This window comes from Stenella coeruleoalba (genome assembly GCF_951394435.1).
Source record: "Stenella coeruleoalba genome assembly, chromosome: 10".
NCBI classification, from domain to species: Eukaryota; Metazoa; Chordata; class Mammalia; order Artiodactyla; family Delphinidae; genus Stenella; species Stenella coeruleoalba.
In genome coordinates this window covers 40,630,002-40,649,992 of record NC_137156.1, presented here as the reverse complement: position 1 = coordinate 40,649,992, position 19,991 = coordinate 40,630,002, and the positions used below count along the sequence as shown (strand labels likewise).

Here is a 19,991-nt window from a genome sequence, read left to right as displayed (position 1 = left end):
AGAATAAATGTATGGAACCAATATGTCATCTGCCAATATCAACAGTGTTCATGCGGGTGAATGTTCCCTAGTATGTCTGCCACCACTGCCTATGTCCCCAGGGTGAGCTGCGGCCACCCCCCCTCACCTCTCCAGGAGATTCTTCAAGACAAGCAGTCTTATCCAGATCTCATCAAACATGAACTACTGTTTTTCTTCATCAAGTGTCCAAAAGCTCTCTCCCCTTGCCCTCTGTGTATGGGGACCAGTTCTGGATTTCACCAGAGGAACTCCCAAGTTTGCAAACCAACAGTGACTACAGTTAATAATACTGGCTTGTATATTGAAAGTTGCTAAGAGAGTAAATCTTGAAAGTTCTCATAGCAAGAAAAAAAATTTGTAAGTATGTATGGTGATGGATGTTAATTAGATTTACTGTGGCGATCATTTCACAATATCTACAAATATGGAGTCATTATGTGGTTTGTTTTTTTTTTTGGCCACACCACGTGGCATGTGGGATCCTAGTTCCCTGACCAGGGATCGAACCCACGTCCCCCACGTGACTCTGTGGAAGCACAGAGTCTTAACCACTGGACCACCAGGGAAGTCCCGGAGTCTTTATGGTGTATTCCTGAAACTAACATAATGTTATATGTCAATTGCATATCAATTAAAATAATAATTTTTAAAAGTAATAATAATAAAAAAGAATAGACTCGTGGATAAATGTAAGACCGGACACTATAAAACTCTTAGAGGAAAACATAGGAAGAACACTCTTTGCCATAAATCACAGCAAGATCTTTTTTGGTCCACCTCCTAGAGTAATGGAAATAAAAACAAAAATAAACAAATGGGACATAATGAAACTTTTGCACAACAAAGGAAAACATAAACAAGACGAAAAGACAACCCTCAGAATGGGAGAAAATATTTGCAAATGAATCAACGGACAAAGGATTAATCTCCAAAATATATAAACAGCTCATGCAGCTCAATATTAAAAAAACAAACAACCCAATCCAAAAATAGGCAGAAGACCTAAATAGACATTTCTCCCAAGAGGACAAACAGATGGCCAAGAAGCACATGAAAAGCTGCTCAACATCACTAATTATTAGAGAAATGCAAATCAAAACTACAGTGAGGTATCACCTCACACCAGTTAGAATGGGCATCATCAGAAAATCTACAAACAACAAATGCTGGAGAGGATGTGGAGAAAAGGGAACCCTCTTGCACTGTCGGTGGGAGTGTAAATTGATACAGCCACGATGGAGAACAGTATGGAGGTTCCTTAAAAAACTAAAAATAGAATTACCATATGATGCAGCAATCCCACTACTGGGCATATACCCAGAAAAAACCATAATTCAAAAAGACACATGCACCCCAATGTTCATTGCAGCACTATTTACAATAGCCAGGTCATGGAAGCAACCTAAATGCCCATCGACAGACGAATGGATAAAGAAGATGTGATACATATATACAACGGAATATTACTCAGCCATAAAAAGGAACGAAATTGGGTCATTTGTTGAGATGTGGATGGATCAGAGACTGTCATACAGAGTGAAGTAAGCCAGAAAGAGAAAAACAAATATCGTATATTAACGCATATATGTGGAATCTAGAAAAATGGTACAGATGAACGGGTTTGCAGGGCAGAAGTTGAGACACAGATGTAGAGAGCAAACGTATGGACACCAAGGGGGGAAAGCCGTGGGGGGGTGGGGATGGTGGTGTGATGAATTGGGTGATTGGAATTGACATGTATTCACTGATGTGTATAAAATTCATGACTAGTAAGAACCTGCTGTATAAAAAAGTAAATAAAATAAAATTCAAAAATTAAAAAAAAAACTAATACTACACTTTCTTTGGGTTATTTGTATGGAAATATGTTAATATAAATGTTTCAGACATTACATGAAATTCCTAAAAATCTTGTATGTTCTGGTATAATGTTATAAGTCATAACTGTAGTTATTATTTTAAAATGTATATCTCAGAAATAACTAAATTTCCTTGTCAATTGCATTATTATGAATTTTCATCAAATCTTTAACCGTGGTCATTTCTAAGTCTTTTGTCATTTACAAGTCTTTGTCATTTACAGACAGCCTGGGTGTACTCTGATGCTTTTGCAAAAATGTTCCTATAAAAGAGTTTCATCTTCAAGGAATTCATGGAAAAGACTGACAAGTACAGGTTTCTGGTAACTGACTATACTGCTGAATTAAATGAATAAGCATTTTCAGAATTCTAATGGAAAACTGATGAATTCATAAAAGTGCTAACAAAAGATCAAGATAAAAAAAATTAATTACATGGGACTAAGTGAACTGGTGAGGATGATGGTAATTTTTGTGACTTTCTGTTTGAATAAAAATAAATACATAAATAAGTGAAACAGCAAAAAAAATTGTACTTAATTTTTTTAATTCATTAAGTTTGAATACCAAAGTTTTGAAAAAATACCATGAAATATATCTTTCCCACCTTTACCTTTCACAACAGATAACCAGTTACTAGTTTCTTGCATCTCCTTTAAGAGATTGTTAATGCATTTACAAGATAATACAAATACATAGTATCTCCCTCCTTTTTTATAGAAATGGTATCTACTATTAACATTGCTTGGCATCTTGCTTTTTTTCAAACAGCAATATGTCTTGGAGAGATTTCCATATCACACAAAGATATTTCTCATTCTTTTCTATAGCTGCATAGTATTCCACTATGGTGTCTTACAATTTATTCAACCAGGGCCTTGTTGATAGACATTTAACTTTTCAGATTTTTGTTCTATCTTTCAAACACTGCTTCAGTGAAAAACCTTGTATATACATCATTTTGCACACCTGCAACTAAAACTGTAGGATAAATTCCTATGCTTAGTCAAAGGGTATATACATGTGGGATTTTGGTAGACACTGCCAAATTGCCCTCAGTAGGAATTGTTCCAATTTATATATGCTGGTAATGTATGATAATTCCTGTTTACCCATATTCATGCCTATTCTAAGAGTTTTCAATCATTTGGCTTTTTACCAATCCAGTAAGTAATAAAAGGTATCTGAGTGACTCAATTAGAATTAATTTTATTATGAATGAGGATGAGTATCTTTCCATATGTTTAAAAGACATTTACATTTAGTTTCCATTTGTACTTTTCTACTGAGTCGATAGTCATTTCATTATTGTTTTGTAGGACCTTTTTACATGTTATACCCAACACCTTGTTTTTAATATAACTTTATTTATTTACTTATTTATTTATTTGGCTGCATTTGGTCTTAGTTGCTGCACATGGGCTTTCTCTAGTTGTGGCAAGCAGGAGCTACTCCTTGTTGCGGTGCAGGAGCTTCTCATTGCGGTGGCTTCTCTTGTTGCGTAGCATGGGCTCTAGGCATGTGGGCTTCATTAGTTGTGGCGCGTGGGCTTCGTTGCTCTGAGGCATGTGGGATGTCCCCGGACCAGGGCTCGAACCCGTGTCCCCTGCATTGGCAGGTGGATTCTTTTTCTTTTTTCTTTTTTTTTGCGGTACGCGGGCCTCTCACTGCTCTGGCCCCTCCCATTGCGGAGCACAGACTCCGGACGCGCAGGCTCAACGGCCATGGCTCACGGGCCCAGCCACTCCGCGGCAGGTGGGATCTTCCCGGACCGGGGCAAGAACCCGTGTCCCCTGCATCGGCAGGCGGACTCTCAACCACTGCGCCACCAGGGAAGCCCCGAGGTTCACATTTATTTTTTTTTAATTTATTTTATTTATTTATTTATTTATGGCTGTGTTGGGTCTTCGTTGCTGCGTGCGGGCTTTCTCTAGTTGCGGTGAGCAGGGGCTACTCATCGTTGCGGTGCGCGGGCTTCTCATTGCAGTGGCTTTTCTCATTGTGGAGCACGGGCTCTAGGCACGTGGGCTTCAGTAGTTGCAGCACACGGGCTCAGTAGTTGTGGCTCACGGGTTCTAGAGCACAGGCTCAGTAGTTGTGGCACACGAGCTTAGTTGCTCCGCGGCATGTGGGATCTTCCTGGACCAGGGATTGAACCCGTGTCCTCTGCATTGGCAGGTGGATTCTTAACCACTGTGCCACCAGGGAAGTCCCTGTGCATTTTTTTGTCAGTTGACAAAAGTACCTAGTGATCTAGGGTGGCCTTGGCCTACAGTGGCTTGAAGCAGGATTTCGGTTCCTGGCCAGATATTGAGGTCGGGCAGCAGCAGTGAGAGCACTGAATCCTAGCCACTAGACCACCAGGGACCAGTGGCCAGTGACAAGGCCGTGACCCATCAGCTATGAAGATATGAATTTCCACATAGAGATTGAAAGTAGTGAAGCAAGTAAAGTGTTTATTACAAGGAAAAAGAGTACAGTACGTGTGGATAGACACTCGGGCGGGCTCAGAGAGAGAGAGCCACATGCTCGTGGCAGTTTGAATCACTTTTATGGGGCATTTCTTCTGGGTTTCCTTTGTCCAATCATCTTGCTTTGCCTGGTTCTGAGTCCACATTTGGTATATCTCAGGGTCCTCCCCTGTGTGCGTGCGCACCTCTTAGCCAAGATGGATTCTAGTGAAGAGGCCTATGGGTAGTTGGCATCACTTACTATGAGGTGGCACCCCCTCCCTTTTTGATCTCCAAGGAGCCTTTCTGTGCATGTGTAGTCAAGAAGGTCTCCTTGACTTCGAGAATGAGGAATATCTGGTCTTTTATCTCTTATCTGGGCAGGGCCCAGCTTCCTCCATCATCCTGCTTTTATGGAGTTTCTGTCCACACTGTTCAGCCTGGGGCCCATCTATCTCCAGTCTCACTAGGACATAGTAAATATTCCAATAAAGCACCAGGTTTTATTATTTTGGTTGCAACTCCACCATCAGAGAATATGGAACAAAAGAAGCAAAAGCTCCTCCTCCCCAGTTCCCAACACTATTTCCCTTTTCATTTTTTTCTTTCTTTTCTTTTCTTTTTTTTTTTTTTGCGGTACGTGGGCCTCTCACTGTTGTGGCCTCTCCTGTTGCAGAGCACAGGCTCTGGACACTCAGGCTCAGCAGCCATGGCTCACGGGCCCAGCTGCTCCGAGGCATGTGGGATCCTCCTGGACCCGGGCACGAACCTGTGTCCCCTGCATCGGCAGGCGGACTCTCAACCACTGCGCCACCAGGGAAGTCCTATTTCCCTTTTCTGAAAGAGGGGTCAGGCCATTTTGGAGTCTGATACACCAGGCTGGAAGTTTGGCCTTGTTGCCAGAATGGGTTATCCCTGTGGACAAGTTACCTTTTTTTTTTTTTGGCCTTGCCCTGCAGCTATTGGATCTTAGTTCCCTGATCAGGGATTGAACCTGGGCCACGACTGTGAAACCCTGTGTCAACTTAAAAAATATTCACAACCTAAAAGTTGAGAGTTATGTTTTATTCAGCTGGAATTTTTAGGAATTTAAGCCCGGGAGGCAGCATTTCAAGTAACCCTGAGAGAACTGTTCGGAGGAGGCAAGGCAGGGAGCTAGGTTATATAGCAGTTTTGCAACAAAGGGCAGGTAGTCTGAACATCAAAAGATTATTGTTAATTAAAGAAAATCAGATATTCCAAGTAAAGGAATTTAGCGCTTTTCTGTGTATGGGAAGATGCAAGAGTCTGGGCTCACTGAAATCTTTCATCTGCTATGCACATCAGCTATCTGGGGGCCTGTGTTTTCACATCCTGAGTTTCCTCAGGGCTCACCGTAGGGAGTGAATGCAATCTGATGGCTGCTAGATGGCAGGTATTTTTTCCTTCCTCAGTTCCCTCAGGGCTCACTAGCTCACAACAGTGGGGGCTGCAATTGCTGATGAGTGTGACATCCTTTGTTTACTGATATGGTAGGGAATACTCCATTTCTCACCTGGAATCCTAACCCCTAGGCCACCAGGGAACTCCCTGGACAAGTTTCTTCTAACAGTTTCCTCTTGTGGAACCATAACTACCATTTGTGGAGGGCTTAGTGTGTACAGACATTGCACTGAAAGCTTTACAAGCATTTTCACATCTAATTCTTCCTCAAAGCCTACAAGTAAGAACTATTATTCATATTTTTCAGATGAGTAAACAGAGTCAGAAAGATTAAATAACTTGCACATGCAGCACAGCTAGGAAGCAGCCACGAGATTTGAAACTGGGGATTCTGCCACCTCCAGTGGTTAATGAGTCTCAAAAAAAGAGACACTATGTAAAATGGCTTGCGCCTGGCCTTCTTGCTTTAAGAAACCTATCATTTCTCAGTCATCACTTTCTCAGCAAGCTTTCTGTTTTATTTAAATTTGAACTCCCTTCTTCCATGCTACATTCCCTCCCTCCCCATAGCACTTGGCTCCATCTAACCCACTACATACTGACTTTATTACTGTATTTGTCTTCCCCAACTCGAATGTCAACTCCAAGAAAGCAAGGATTTTTGTCTGTTTTGTTCACTGCTGGCTTCTTAGCATTTATAGCTGTGCCTGGCACATACCAGACGCTCATTAGATAACTGTCGAAAGAAAGGATGAATGACATGCTTCTAGGAGCATCGAAAATCGCGGCCACAAGTGCGTGCACTGAAGCTCGCAGGGACACTTGATACTCCCCCTTCCCACACTCCTCTAGGTGAAGGGAGGAGCAGGACAAGCCCCGCCTCTCGCTCCGCCGACAAAGCCGTACAGCAGGCGCAGCGCAGCTGGCGGATTGGATGACAGGGTGGGGCTTCTGCAGTCGCATTTGACTCATCGCTTCCGTCGCGTCGGCGCTCACTGTGCGCGTCACTTCCGGGCGGCGCGGAACGGAGTTGCCAAAGGCCTGACGAGCGACATGCCTAAGTGAGTGGGGCCCTGAATATGGGGGTGTTCGCGGTCTCGATCACTGATTGTGGCCCTGCGGGGGAGCACAGAGCGGGTTCTGGCTCCACGAGCCTCTGGGGGAGCGAGAGGGTCTGGGGGAGGAAGGGAGACCCGGATTTCTAGATACCTCTTTAGGAGTGTGGAGGTCGACTCTCCGTAAGGCAACCCAAAAGCTTGGCTTGTGTCAGAACGCTCTGTTTGATGTCTTCTCATCATGAATAGGTCTTTTACTTTATTTTATTTTCTATTTTACCTTCAATAAACAGCACCTCGGTGGATGGGCATCTATTAACGGGTTGTCATTTTCTCTTTCTCTACTTTCCTTCTCTTTCCAGGTTTTATTGTGACTACTGCGATACATACCTCACCCATGACTCTGTAAGTAGTGTTTCTTTTCAGCTTCAAAAAACCGTATATGTCTACCATTTGCAACAACATGAATGGACCTAGAGAGTATTATGCTTAGTGAAATAAGTCAGAGAAAAATACTCTGTGTTATCACGTGTATGTGGAATCTAAAAAAATAAAACAAACGAATGTATATAACAAAACAGAAACAGACTCATTGATTTAGAGAACAAACTAGTGGTTACCAGTGAGGAAAGGGAATTGGAGAGGGGCAAAATAGAGGTATGGGATTAAGAGGTATAAACTACTGTGTATAAATAGCTAATTGTACAGCACAGGGGAAATATAGCCATTATTTTGTAACTTTAAACGGAGCATAATCTACAAAAATATTGAATCACTGTCTTTTACACCTGAAACTAATATAATATTTGTAAATCAACTATAATTTAAAAAAAATTGATTGTAGTGATGATTGCCCAACTCTGTGAATATACCGAACACCCATTGAATTGTACACTTAAAATTTGTAAATTGAATTATCTGTGAATTATAGCCCAATAAAGTTATTTTTTTAACAAAAGGAAACCTAAGAAAAGCCTTATATGTAATAAATTAGGCTTTTTATTTTTGGCTGTACCGTGCGGCTTGTGGGATCTCAGTTCAATGACCAGGGGTTGAACCCAGGCCACAGCAGTGAAAGCCCGGAATCCTAACTGCTAGGCCACCAGGGAACTCCCTAAATTAGATTTTTAAAAATTTTGTAATTTGTGCATTTCATCTTGCTAAGGTTTAAGGGCTAATGCTTGGAGAAAATACTTTGGGGTGTTTGTTTTTCCACTCTTCCTGTAACTGTCTTCATAATTCAAAGTTACTAGTCTTCCATCAGTCAGTGTTTTCAGTGGAGACCCGAAATAATAAAGCTTTAGCAAGTTTAAAGATGAAAAAAATTTATATGACAAGTAAAAATTCTAGGAAAACGTTCTGAAGTTCAAATATTTCGTTGTGTCAAGGCTCTTAAATGCTTGACTGATTAAATTGGAAAGAAATGCCTAAATTTTAAACCGAATACTTTGATTAAAAACTGCTTAACAAATAATAGCGACTAAGATTGAATATTTATTGTATGTCAGGCAGCGTTCCAAATGCTTTCCATGTATCATTTTGTTTAATGCTCATGTTAATCCTATGAGGTTGGTGTTATCTCCCATTTTACAAAGGGGGAAACAGGCAGTGTGGATAAATAACTGACTGGATGTTACAAAACCAGTAAGTTGTATAGAGCTGGAAGATGAATCTAGGCAGTCTAACTCCAGAGCTTCTATGCCAGCAGCTCTCAAACTTTTTTTGTTTCATGGTCCCTTTACACTCTTAAAAATTACTGGATTATTCAAAAAGAGAAAAAAAGGTGGGTTATATCCATTAAAATTGGCTGTATTTGAAGTTAAAACTTAAACTTAAAAAATGCTTATTAATTCATTTAAAGGTAATGATAACAGACTTTTTACTTGTAATACAAATAACACTTTAAAAGTGAAAAATAGCTATTTTCCAAAACAAAAAAATTAAGTACGAAGAATGGCATTTTAACATTTTTGGAATCCTGTGTAACATCTGACTTAATGGAAGCTGGCAGATTCTCATCTTCTACTTCAAATCTGTTGCACTATGTTTTGGTTGAAGTATATGATGAATCCATCTTCACATGGATATGGGAGTACTTTAATAGCAGTTTTAGACAATCGTGGATATTCTTTATTACTTTATATTATTGCACGAAAACTCAGCACATGGCTAGTTGCAGTGTGGATTCTGAAACCATGTCATACGCTCTTTTAACATTAAAATTCACTGGTCTGTCTTTCACTTTGAGTGGTGTCTGTGAGCCATACCTTCAGAATTGCAGCTCTCTACTTTGCTGCCTCTGCAGAGACCTGATGAAATTAGAATTCGATTATGATGTCATCTTGAATAGATGCAAGAACCTAGCCAATAATTCCTCTGTTGTCACTTCATTTGGAATTCTTTCTAACACATGGTTAGATGTAGTTCAGCATTAATAGATTTGTGGAACATGTAAGTAGGGTGGTTCCTCTTGAAGAAATAATAGTTCTAAATATTATTATAGATTGTCCTGGAGGAGACTCCTCCAGTAAGTTGGTAGTGGTAGTAGCTTGCCTATAGATCCCCCATCTTTCTGTTTTGTTTTGGTTTTGTGTCCCTAACCCCCTCTCTAGTTCAAACCCCTAGTCATAATTTTTTGAAGTTGTTAGTATGGGCGGCTATGCCTTTCTACCCTTTTCCAGTGCTATATTGTCATATACTCACTCATCTTGGTAATGCTGGAATTCAGAGAATGGAAAAGTCTCTCTTTATAATAAATATCTCTTTATGAGAAATGTCAGGAATCCTTGTAATACTGCTGTTCTAACATGATACCTTGTGAAAATAGGAAGTTTCCATAGTGATTGAAGCAGTACCTGTGGTGGACTTTGAAATGTATAAAACGTTCAGTATGAATGTATAAAACATTCAGTGCTCTAACTTTTGAGGTTTTGCTGGTTCTTAGGCATGATTTTGTTATTAGGCTTAAGGCATCATTGTGGTATTAGTGTAAGCAGTGGTTGGGTGACAGGGAACAGTATTTTGAGATACAGACCATAAAAAAGACAGTTTTGCTCACACGACGTTGGTCGTATATGCTGCTGCTGAAGCAGTCACGTGAAGAGACTTAGGAGGGAGGAAGGCAGCTGTGAGGAGCATCTGAATGAGATCTGGATTCCAGGCCTTAGTTTGCTGCTTACCATCTATGTGTTTTGAGACAAGTCTTTAAGCATAAACAGAAGATAATAACCTTGTGATTTTTTTTCTTTTTAAGTAGGTAAAGGGTTTATTTTCTTATTTTTCTTCTGTGAAAATTCAAATGTCCTGGGGCTTCCCTGGTGGTGCAGTGGTTAAGAATCCACCTACCAATGCAAGGGACACAGGTTCAAGCCCTGGTCCAGCAGATCCCACATGCCGCGGAAGAACTAAACCCGTGCGTCACAACTAGTGAGCCTGTGCTCTAGAGCCCACGAGCCACAACTACTGAACCCATGTGCCTAGAGCCCGTGCTCCACAACAGGAGAAGCCACCGCAATGAGAAGCCCGCACACTGCAACGAAGAGTAGCCCCCGCTCACCGCAACTAGAGAAAGCTGCGCACAGTGACAAAGACCCAATGCAGCCAAAAATAGATAAATAAATTAAAAAAAAATTCAAATGTCCTTCCTGACAATTGAGTTGCATGCAGTGGATGATTTCTTTTTAATTTCTTTTTTTTTTTTCCAGTAGAACCAAACATTTTATTTTTAAAAATTTTTTTAACTTTTTTTTTAATTGGGGTATAGTTGTTTTACGATGTTGTGTTAGTTTCTACTGTACAGCGAAGTGAAGTAGAGTGGCTATAGAGCAGGTTCTCATGTTATCTATTTTATACATACTAGTGATTAAAAAAAAATTTATTTATTTGGCTTTGCCGGGTCTTGGTTGTGGCATGTGGGATCTTTAGTTGTGGCATGCAAACTCTTAGTTGCGGCATGTGGGATCTACTTCCCTGACCAGGGATCGAACCCAGGCTGCCTGCATTGGGAGTGTGGAGTCTTAACCACTGGACCACCAGGGAAGTCCCAATAACCTTGTGATTTTTATTTTTTTATTAATTAATTAATTAATTTTATTTTTGGCTGCATTGGGTCTTCGTTGCTGTGTGCAGGCATTTGTTCTCTAGTTGTGGTGAGCAGGGCCTACTCTTTGTTGCAGTGCTCAGGCTTCTTGTTGCGGTGGGTTCTCTTGTTGCGGAGCACGAGCTCTAGGCGCACGGGCTTCAGTAGTTGCAGCTTGCGGGCTCAGTAGTTCTGGCTCGCGGGCTCTAGAACACAGGCTCAGTAGTTGTAACGCACCAGCTTAGTTGCTCTGCGGCATGTGGGATCTTCTGGGCCAGGGATGGAACCCATGTCCCCTGCATTGGCAGGTGGATTTTTAACCACTGCACCACCAGGGAAGTCCAACCTTGTGATTTTTAAAATCAATTGTATTGAATTATAATTTATATTCAATTAAATGCACACATTTTAAGTGTACAGTTTGATGACTTGTCAAATGATTACAACTTCATGTATGCATCAAAATATAGAACATTTCCATCACTCCAGAAAGTTCCTTGTGTTGTTTTGCAATCAGTCCCCTGCACCCCTGGCACTGACTGATCTGGTGTTTATGACTAAAGATCATTATTACTGGTTTTAAACTTCATATGAATGGATCCTTATACACTCTTTGTGTTTCTGATTTCTTTTGCTCAGCACGTTTTTGAGATTTGTCCGTATTGCATGTATCAGTGATTCGTTCTTTCTGATTAGTATTCCACTGTACCATGCACATGTGATTTCTATAGAGATTGAGGCACTCCTTGTAAAGTACATAGCATGGTGTCTGGCATGTAGTAAGAGTTAAATAAATGTTAACTTAAAAAACCAAAAGGTTAAGTGTGTGGAGTTTATCTTATGTCAGTTTTACCTCAATAAAACTGTTAAAGAAAGAACAAAAGGATTAGTGGGCTAGAGACAAAGGTTTGTGTGTGATTCACATGGAGTCTGTTTTCTAGACCCATGGTCCTTTAAAAGAATATACTCCCATAAACAGTGTTATTTAAATGTATGTAAGGTATATTATTTTGCTGTAGAATGGCCTAAGAAAGGGCATTATATGATATTGTTTTCTCGATCAGTGGATTGTAAACTTTTTCTTCAGATGCCAGCTTGTAATTATTTTGGGTTTGTGGACCAAACAGTCTTTGTTGCAACTGCTCAACTCTGCTGTTGTAGAGACAAGACATAGACTATACATAAACAAATGAACACCACTGTGTTCCAGTACTTTTTTTCCACAAAATCAGGTGGGTGACCCATGGGCCATAGTTTTCTGACCCCTGGTTTAGATAATAAATACAGTAGGTAAATTACCACAGTACGTTGCTGGATAATGTTTTTAAGTGATGCTTTGGCACCAGCTAAGGCTGCTAGAGGTAGCCAGGCTACCTATTAAAAGGTAAGGCTTTAAAAATTTTCTGGTTTTGGATATTTGTTTCTCTGACTGATACAACCTTTTGTTTTACAGCCATCTGTGAGAAAGACACACTGCAGTGGTAGGAAACACAAAGAGAATGTGAAAGACTACTATCAGAAATGGATGGAAGAGCAGGCTCAGAGCCTGATTGACAAAACAAGTGCGTTTCAGTCTCGTGTTCTGATGTGGTAGAATGGTTCCATTCTTTCTCGTCCCTGTCTCTCTGTTGTTTTTCACAGAAGCAACTCATTCTGAATGATAAATAGGAGCATTCTGATGTGCTGAATCAAAGAAGTGGAAGGTCATTGGTTTCCCAGGGATATAGGAAAACATTAATATTAATTTTTGAGGTTAGAGCAATCAGGTATTGATTAGACTGGGAATTTGGGCAGAGAAGAATGAGTTGCCTAATATTTCACTATTGATGTGGACCAGATTTTGTAGCACATTTATGCAGAACCTCCTTTGTAGTGAGCCATGGTTTTTAGATCTGTTTTCTGGTTGTAATAGGAAAAGGTGGGGGTGAGTTTGTAGCTCTCGTTGAAGAGTTTGAGACACTTTTATTCTTTGTTGTCCTGGCAAAGGTAACTGGTCACAAAGGAAGTAACTGATGTGACAGAATAGTTTGGGTATGTTTTGGACCACTGCCATACATGCCATACTCTTTTTGTTTAATTAAGAACATTTTTGTTGTTTAGGATAGTTGGGTCCAAGGCACTGACAGAAAGAGATACTGCATTTTTATGTTAGATCATCCTGGTGTATTTGAAACATGGCCTTTCCTGATCATTCATTGTACCCAGAACTGGCAGGCAAATGTGGGCTTTGATTGTGGTGTGATTTTATTTTTTTTAAAAAAAAGCAAAACTATCATGGAAAATTTTAAGCAAAATAGAAGGAGAACTTTAGAGAGTAAACCTCCCATGGCTGCCACACCCGCATCACTCTGCTGCGGCAGTCTTGTTTCATTTATACTAAAGTTATCAAACTTAGCACTATTTATATTTGGGGCCTGATAATTCTTTGTTGGGGGCTGTCCTGTGCATTGTAGACTGTTCAGCAACCCTGGCCTATACCTGCTAGATGCCAATAGCAATGCCCAGTTGTGACTAAAAATATCATCACACATTGCCCGGTGTTCCCAAGGGGACAGAATTGCCCCTTGTTGAGGCAATCTACTCCCTTTCCCCTCCTGGATTATTAAGGAGCAAATCTCAGACATTGTCTCATTTCATTTGGGAAAAAAATATAATGTAATCATGTTCTCCTCTATTTGTAAAGATGTTGGAAGTTTCTTGCATTAAAGGTTAGCATTATGTTTGTTATTTTTTGTGCTCAGCCGAATAACTTAAGATGAGTAAATGTTTTTGATGGAGGACTTTTAAAGGATAAGAAGCAAGCCCTTGGGGGCATACCTCATCATGTTCAGGGTTATGTTGATGTTGAGTCCGCTACTTAGCCGCTCCCTCTTCAACCTTTACAGGCTGTCCTACACAACGTGTGGGAGGTGACTTTTGATTGGAAAAGGCTTTTGCTGGGGGATGTGATCCCTTAGAGAGCACAGGCTCTGTTTGGAGGAATATGATAGCTGTTCATAAATCTCTACTCTAGGTCATTTTTTGGATCTGGTTCTCATGAATTACCAGTGATCTACTTGAGTAATTTGATCTCCTTTGCACTTGTGGGGTTGGAGTGGAACGAGGGAGTGTCTGGGCTGCAGGCTGCACTGAATTGGGAAGGGCTAACAAATTCAGGAATAGACTTTATGAGTGTGTATTTTAGTATTTATGTATGACTCCTTTCCCAAACCAAATATAAACAATCTTCAATTTCTTTTGTTTTCATTTGTGCCTCATATTGTCTGAAAGAAAAATTAAAAGATAATTTTATTGGACATTTTTCAAGATCATAATCTCCTTCGGAGCAACCTCTTGCTTTGAAATCTTTGTTTCTTTTACATCTCTTACCTCAGTGCATTAATTTCAAAACAGGTAAACCAAAATGGTGTATTGTTTTGATGGAGGAAAGCATACATAGGAAGGATTGAAATTTTACAAAGCCTGGCCTCTGGGCAGTTATCACACATTTTTCAAACAAAACTATGAGTAGCTTGAATTGAGTGTAAAATACATGTACAGATTAAAGATGACTGCTGCTCTTTGGTAAGACATTTATAGGTGGGAGGTTTTCACTCGTAGTTAACTAGTTTCTCATAGTTAATTCATCCATAGGAATGCTGATGAAATAAAAACAGGTTAAAAAACCCAGATCAGTAAACCAATTAATTGCAGTTTTAGCTTGTGAGTACGTAAAGTTGATTTAAAAACTGTGGAGACCATGATGTAGTAATCTTAGATGAATGCTTTTTAGACTGAAATATGGGACTGTTAAAAATTTAAAAGAAAGTGCTTATTTTAGTAAATAAATGGGTTGCTGAATTCTCATTCACTGTTTGTTGTTTTTTTCCTCACTCTCCAAAGCTGCTGCATTCCAACAAGGAAAGATACCTCCTACTCCATTCTCTGCCCCTCCTCCTGCAGGGGCAATGATTCCACCTCCCCCCAGTCTCCGTAAGTTTATAAAGTTTTTATCTTAAGGGGTGTAACTGGGCAGATTACCCTTGATTTTGTTAGATTATCTCACAGTTGGCTTTCAAATGTTCATTAAATGAATACATAGGCAGTAATAGAAAACAACTTCAGTGGTATAATTTCTGAAATATCTTTAGCGTTACCTTCTGATTACCTTATTATTAGGGTATTATATTTGTGGCATCTCAAATGGGTCTGAGATAGAGTCAATGGAAAGCTCAGAATGTACCTGTGATTAGATGAGCTGATGTATAAAGAGGTATTGCTGCTGAGTTGTTTACTGCTATGAATGCAACACTGGAGGACTGATGTAGCTGATAAACTCCTCAGTCTCTCTCCCAACCTTGTAACTCATCTAAAACCAATATATATACACCTGTGAGAGACAAAAATTGCATAGTTAAAAGAGGAGTGGATCAAAGGACTCTACTCTCTGGGAAGGTTTGTTGTTTCTGCATGACAGACAGGAGGACATTGAGCAACTAGGCCATAAGTTCTTTGGCCCTCCTGGAAGGGTTCAGATTAAAATTGAACTCAGAGACCTAAACTCAGTCCTGTAAATTATCATGGATATAAACACAGAGAAGTAGGCTGTTTATAATAGTTGCACACTAATGCAGGTAGACCACTAGTGACCCACCAAACCCTCCTTGGAATCCTGCCATCCTGGGACCTGATCAGGATCACAGGCTTGCTCTCCTACTCTATCCTGACTGGCTGGCACTCAACTCCATTATTTTTAATGGTAGAATAGTCAGTGGTATGAATGTACATAATCAGTCTCACCATTTGCTTATTGTTGGACATCTGAGTTGTTCCAGATTGTTATTGTTCAGGAATATCTGTGCGGAAACATTTTCGTATTCCCAAAGACTCTCTTAAACATAGTTTTGATTGGGAAAAAAAAAGAAAGATTTGAAATTAGGTACTTGGGGCTTAAGTTCATCAGGGGGATAATACCCTTCTTTTAAAAATTTAAACTGTTGGAATCTTTTTAACCTGGGAAACTTTTTTTTTTTTTTTTTTTTCCTGTACGCGGGCCTCTCACTGTTGTGGCCTCTCCTGTTGCGGAGCACAGGCTCTGGACGCACAGGCTCAGCGGCCATGGCTCACGGGCCCAGCCACTCTGCGGCATGTGGGATCTTCCCGGTCCGGGGCATGAACCCGTGTCCCCTGCATCGGCAGGCGGACTCTCAACCACTGTGCCACCAGGGAAGCCCTGAGAAACTTATCTTTATTTTACACTTCTGTCTAGGCAGGCTTGTTCTTGTTTTTTAGTCATAATGTAACTAAAGTTTTGTAGCCCGCTGATTTTTGTGAATCTGCTGTTATAAAAGAAACCATAAGAAGTTACAGAACTATTTGGGCCAGAATTTGGGCCAGATCATGAGGCCCTATTTCACTGAGAAGAGAAAATGTTAATATACAGGCATATCTCAGCCTCAGGCCCCATTCTTTATTTCAGCGGGTCCTCCTCGCCCTGGGATGATGCCAGCACCCCACATGGGGGGCCCTCCTATGATGCCAATGATGGGCCCTCCTCCTCCTGGGATGATGCCAGTGGGACCTGGTAAGTTTGAATCTCTTTCCTTCTTGGATGCTCCATTGTGTTTTAGCTTTCCATTTAAATAGAATTCTTAATTAGCTGTCTAAATGTATTGCAACAAATTACATTTGGTGAATCTATAATGATAAAAAGAAATACTTGGTTTATCAGTGTAATTGGATGGTATCCAAAGACCTTGTGCAACTGAAAGCAGGATAAGACTGCCTCTTTTTTCCTTCTCCTCTGTCCCTCCTGTTTCCTCACCCCCTCCTGACTTTTGACCATTTATAATGCGGAGAATGGTAGATATGTATTTGTGCTGCTGCTTTTCTTGGTTTTGATTTGGAGCAGAGCTACCGCCTATTGCTGATTTAATCTTGCAGGTTAACTAGGTTAATTAGTATTTATGAAAAAGGCCTTAGGCCTGGTAGTTAGTCTTTTATTCAGGAAGGGGGAAAAACTTATGCCTCAAACATTTTATTTTAACATAAACATAAATGTACATTAATTTGCAGAGTTTTCTGATACATGGTCAGGGCCTTTGCTTTGAGAATGAGTCTACTGACTGGAACACCATATATTTCTTGCATAAACCAAAAAGCCATACTCATAATGCGTCCTTTACCAACTTCAGTTTCATTTTCTTTGAAGTGGTTAGAGACCTTGTGAGGCAATTTAGTTTCTATTTTTTATGATCGTTTCGCTTACCAAATTTGTGAGTACTTTTGGGGGATGATTTGCCTGAGACTTTCTTATTATCAGCTTAGTTTTCATAGAAATCGTTCTTTTTCTACATTCTTATTTCATCAGTTTGCAGAATAATTAAATTATGTAATTAGAGTAAATACAACTGACATAAGAAGCCTACAACTCAACTGGTAAGACAAGGTGCAAAGGCATTAGAGTAGCTTCCTGGCCAGAAACATTCAGTATGCTTGCTGTGGGTATCATTTAGGGGTGGGAGAGTTTAGATAAAGAGAATTCCTGCTTTACTGGCTTGTGAATCCAAAACACAATCTAAGTGATTCAGATGTCTTTTGCATTCTTAAATTGGGATCACAGATTCACATCCCTAGAGGGGTTAGGGATGTGAATCGGGGGGAATGCTTGTCACATGCAAAGAAGCCTTCTAGAACTCAGGGTCAACCTATGGTTGACATTTGAGAATACAGGCTTAGTGTTGCCAATTTGCCCGAGTATTTTGTTGTTATTGTTGTTGTAGTTTTTAGCCAGGATAAAATAATAAAATTATGGGATTTGCATTAAAGTAACTGAGTAGCTGGGGGGTGGGCAAGGATAAGAATGTGTGAGGATAAGATAAAACAAGGTTGCCCTCGGGTGGATAATTGTTTAAGCTGGTTGATGGGTACATGGATGTTCATTATATTCTTTTTTCCTATGCTTGTGTATGTTTGAACATTTCCACATTAAAAAGATGAAAAAAGAAGTCTAGAATTACTTATTAGTAACAAGACATATTAAGTGCCAATGTTGACAACTAATTAAGATTTAAGGCATTATGGAGACCAAAGAAAAAGTTTTCAGGGGAGTCATTTTCAGTCTTTGGTCTAGATCAGTTTCTTCTAAGAAATGCTGAATACAGGTTATGTTATGGAGGGATTTTTTAATAAGATATTTAGAAGTTTTAGTATTTTCTGTTTCTGTTGAAATTCAATTCTGTACCTGTTGGATTTTGTGTTTTTGCATACCCTTATGTTTTACTTTTTGTGATAAGGCTATATTCAACTTTAAATATAGTTGTGTTTTACTTTTTGTGATAAGGCTATATTCAACTTTAAATATAGTTTTCTTTTGAAGCATTTATTGCAAGCCTTTAATCAAAATGATTTAGTTGAAAATAAATAATTAGGTAAAATTTGATATTTAAAAAGAAGATATGTAACATGAAAATTATAAGGCGTAGTAATACGATTAATACCATGAACCCACCACCCAGCTGAGGAAGTAGAACATTACCACTCCCGTGAAGCTGCCTGTATTCCTCCCCAACCCTCACCTGTCTGCTTGCCCTCCCTTCCCTGACTCATTTATTTGGCTGGTGTATTGATGGGACACTTAAAAAAAACTCATTAATAGTTTCTGAAATGTATTAGAAAAATCAAATTTGTGTGTGTGTGCTAATTGTTATAAATCACATTATTGCCTATTATTTTTCTTGACTTGAGCTAAGTATGGTTACTAACAGGTTCTCAGCATGGGCCTCCTGCTCACCTTTCCTACAACTCCGAACAAACGCTTAGTGGTAAGATTGTCCTCCGTGCCTGTGTACATTCATGAAATAGCTCCTGGTTATATGGTGGATAGAACTGATTAAAAGAGCTGACTAACATGTGACTTAGTTGTGAATTTCCCTGAGTGAGAAAAAAGGTCAATTTAGGGAACTAGTCCCTGGTGATTTCTGGAAAGCAGTCTATTAATAGTTTCCCCCTTAGTATCATTAGATCATGATTCCCATATGGTTCTTGTGTTGACCTTTTTGTTTTTTGTTTGAGAATGTCTAAGTAATTTACAGATGTGATGAATTTGTTGCATTTCTTCTGTCAAGTATGTCTTTTTTCCAGCATTTTGCAGGGGGGGGCTACTTTTTTGTCTTTAATTGAAGTCCCATCAAGCTCTCCTAAGTAGTATTTTTGACTGTCTTTTTTCCTTTTCTTTGTTTTACCTGCAGCTCCTGGAATGAGGCCACCTATGGGAGGCCACATGCCAATGATGCCTGGGCCCCCAATGATGAGACCTCCTGCCCGTCCCATGATGGTGCCCACCCGGCCAGGAATGACTCGACCAGACAGATAAGGAGATTGGGGAACCTCTTTATATCAGTTTTATATTACTTCACCAGGAGATCATGGTGCTGTGACTCGGGATGTTTTCTAACAGGATGACAAGGAAGACTTGCTCCCCCTTCCTATCAAAGAGTAGTTTTGGAGGGGAGTGGTGGGACAGAAAAAGCAATTTTCATTTGTATTGTGAAATGTGAAAATAAAATTGTCAATTCTTTTAGTTAAAAATGTGTTCCCTTTTTTCTCCCTTCTGTATTCTTTTTGTATTATAAAGGAGAGTCCAATTGTGTTTCTCTAGCTCATTCTTTCTTCAGCATGCCCTCTGTATGACATTATTTTCCCTTAGCTGTAGAGTGGGTCCCTTTGGGCACCTTGTCTTTATTTAGTAAAGTTCTCTTGTGCAAAAACTGGTAAATCCAACACTTGTAGAGCTTTTGTTGATTAAAATAATAAACAGCACCTGGTTAATTTTTCACATTAATAATACTTTGTGTAGTGAGTGGAAAATTTTAATTCTTTTATGCTAAAGTAGGGAAAAAGGCTTCACGGTGAGTGCGTGTCAGCTAACAGCAGCAAGAATTGCCTTAACCTCCTTTCACTCAGCTCCTCTTTTTCTTGGACTTCAAATAGTCAGAAAATGTTCTATTACTAATGAGAAAACTATGCAGATTTTCATGGTGCAGAAGGTGTTTGCAGAATGTTATTTGTTACTAGGCTTTAAAAGGAGGATATTTTCAGGGAGGCATCTAGAAAGTAAGCCATCGCC

The 19,991-nt window shown here is 39.8% G+C and overlaps 1 protein-coding gene across 1 annotated transcript; it reads left to right on the top strand.

Annotated features, from left to right (window-relative positions):
- Positions 1–6,739: 6,739 nt before the first annotated feature.
- On the top strand, positions 6,740–19,685 carry SNRPC (small nuclear ribonucleoprotein polypeptide C). The gene is made up of 6 exons (XM_079933773.1): positions 6,740–6,813; positions 7,170–7,212; positions 12,339–12,447; positions 14,768–14,857; positions 16,344–16,448; positions 19,114–19,685. The coding sequence occupies exons 1-6, from the start codon at positions 6,806–6,808 to the stop codon at positions 19,236–19,238; spliced, it is 480 nt and encodes a 159-aa protein (XP_079789899.1). The 5' UTR covers positions 6,740–6,805; the 3' UTR covers positions 19,239–19,685.
- The last annotated feature ends 306 nt before the right edge of the window (positions 19,686–19,991 follow it).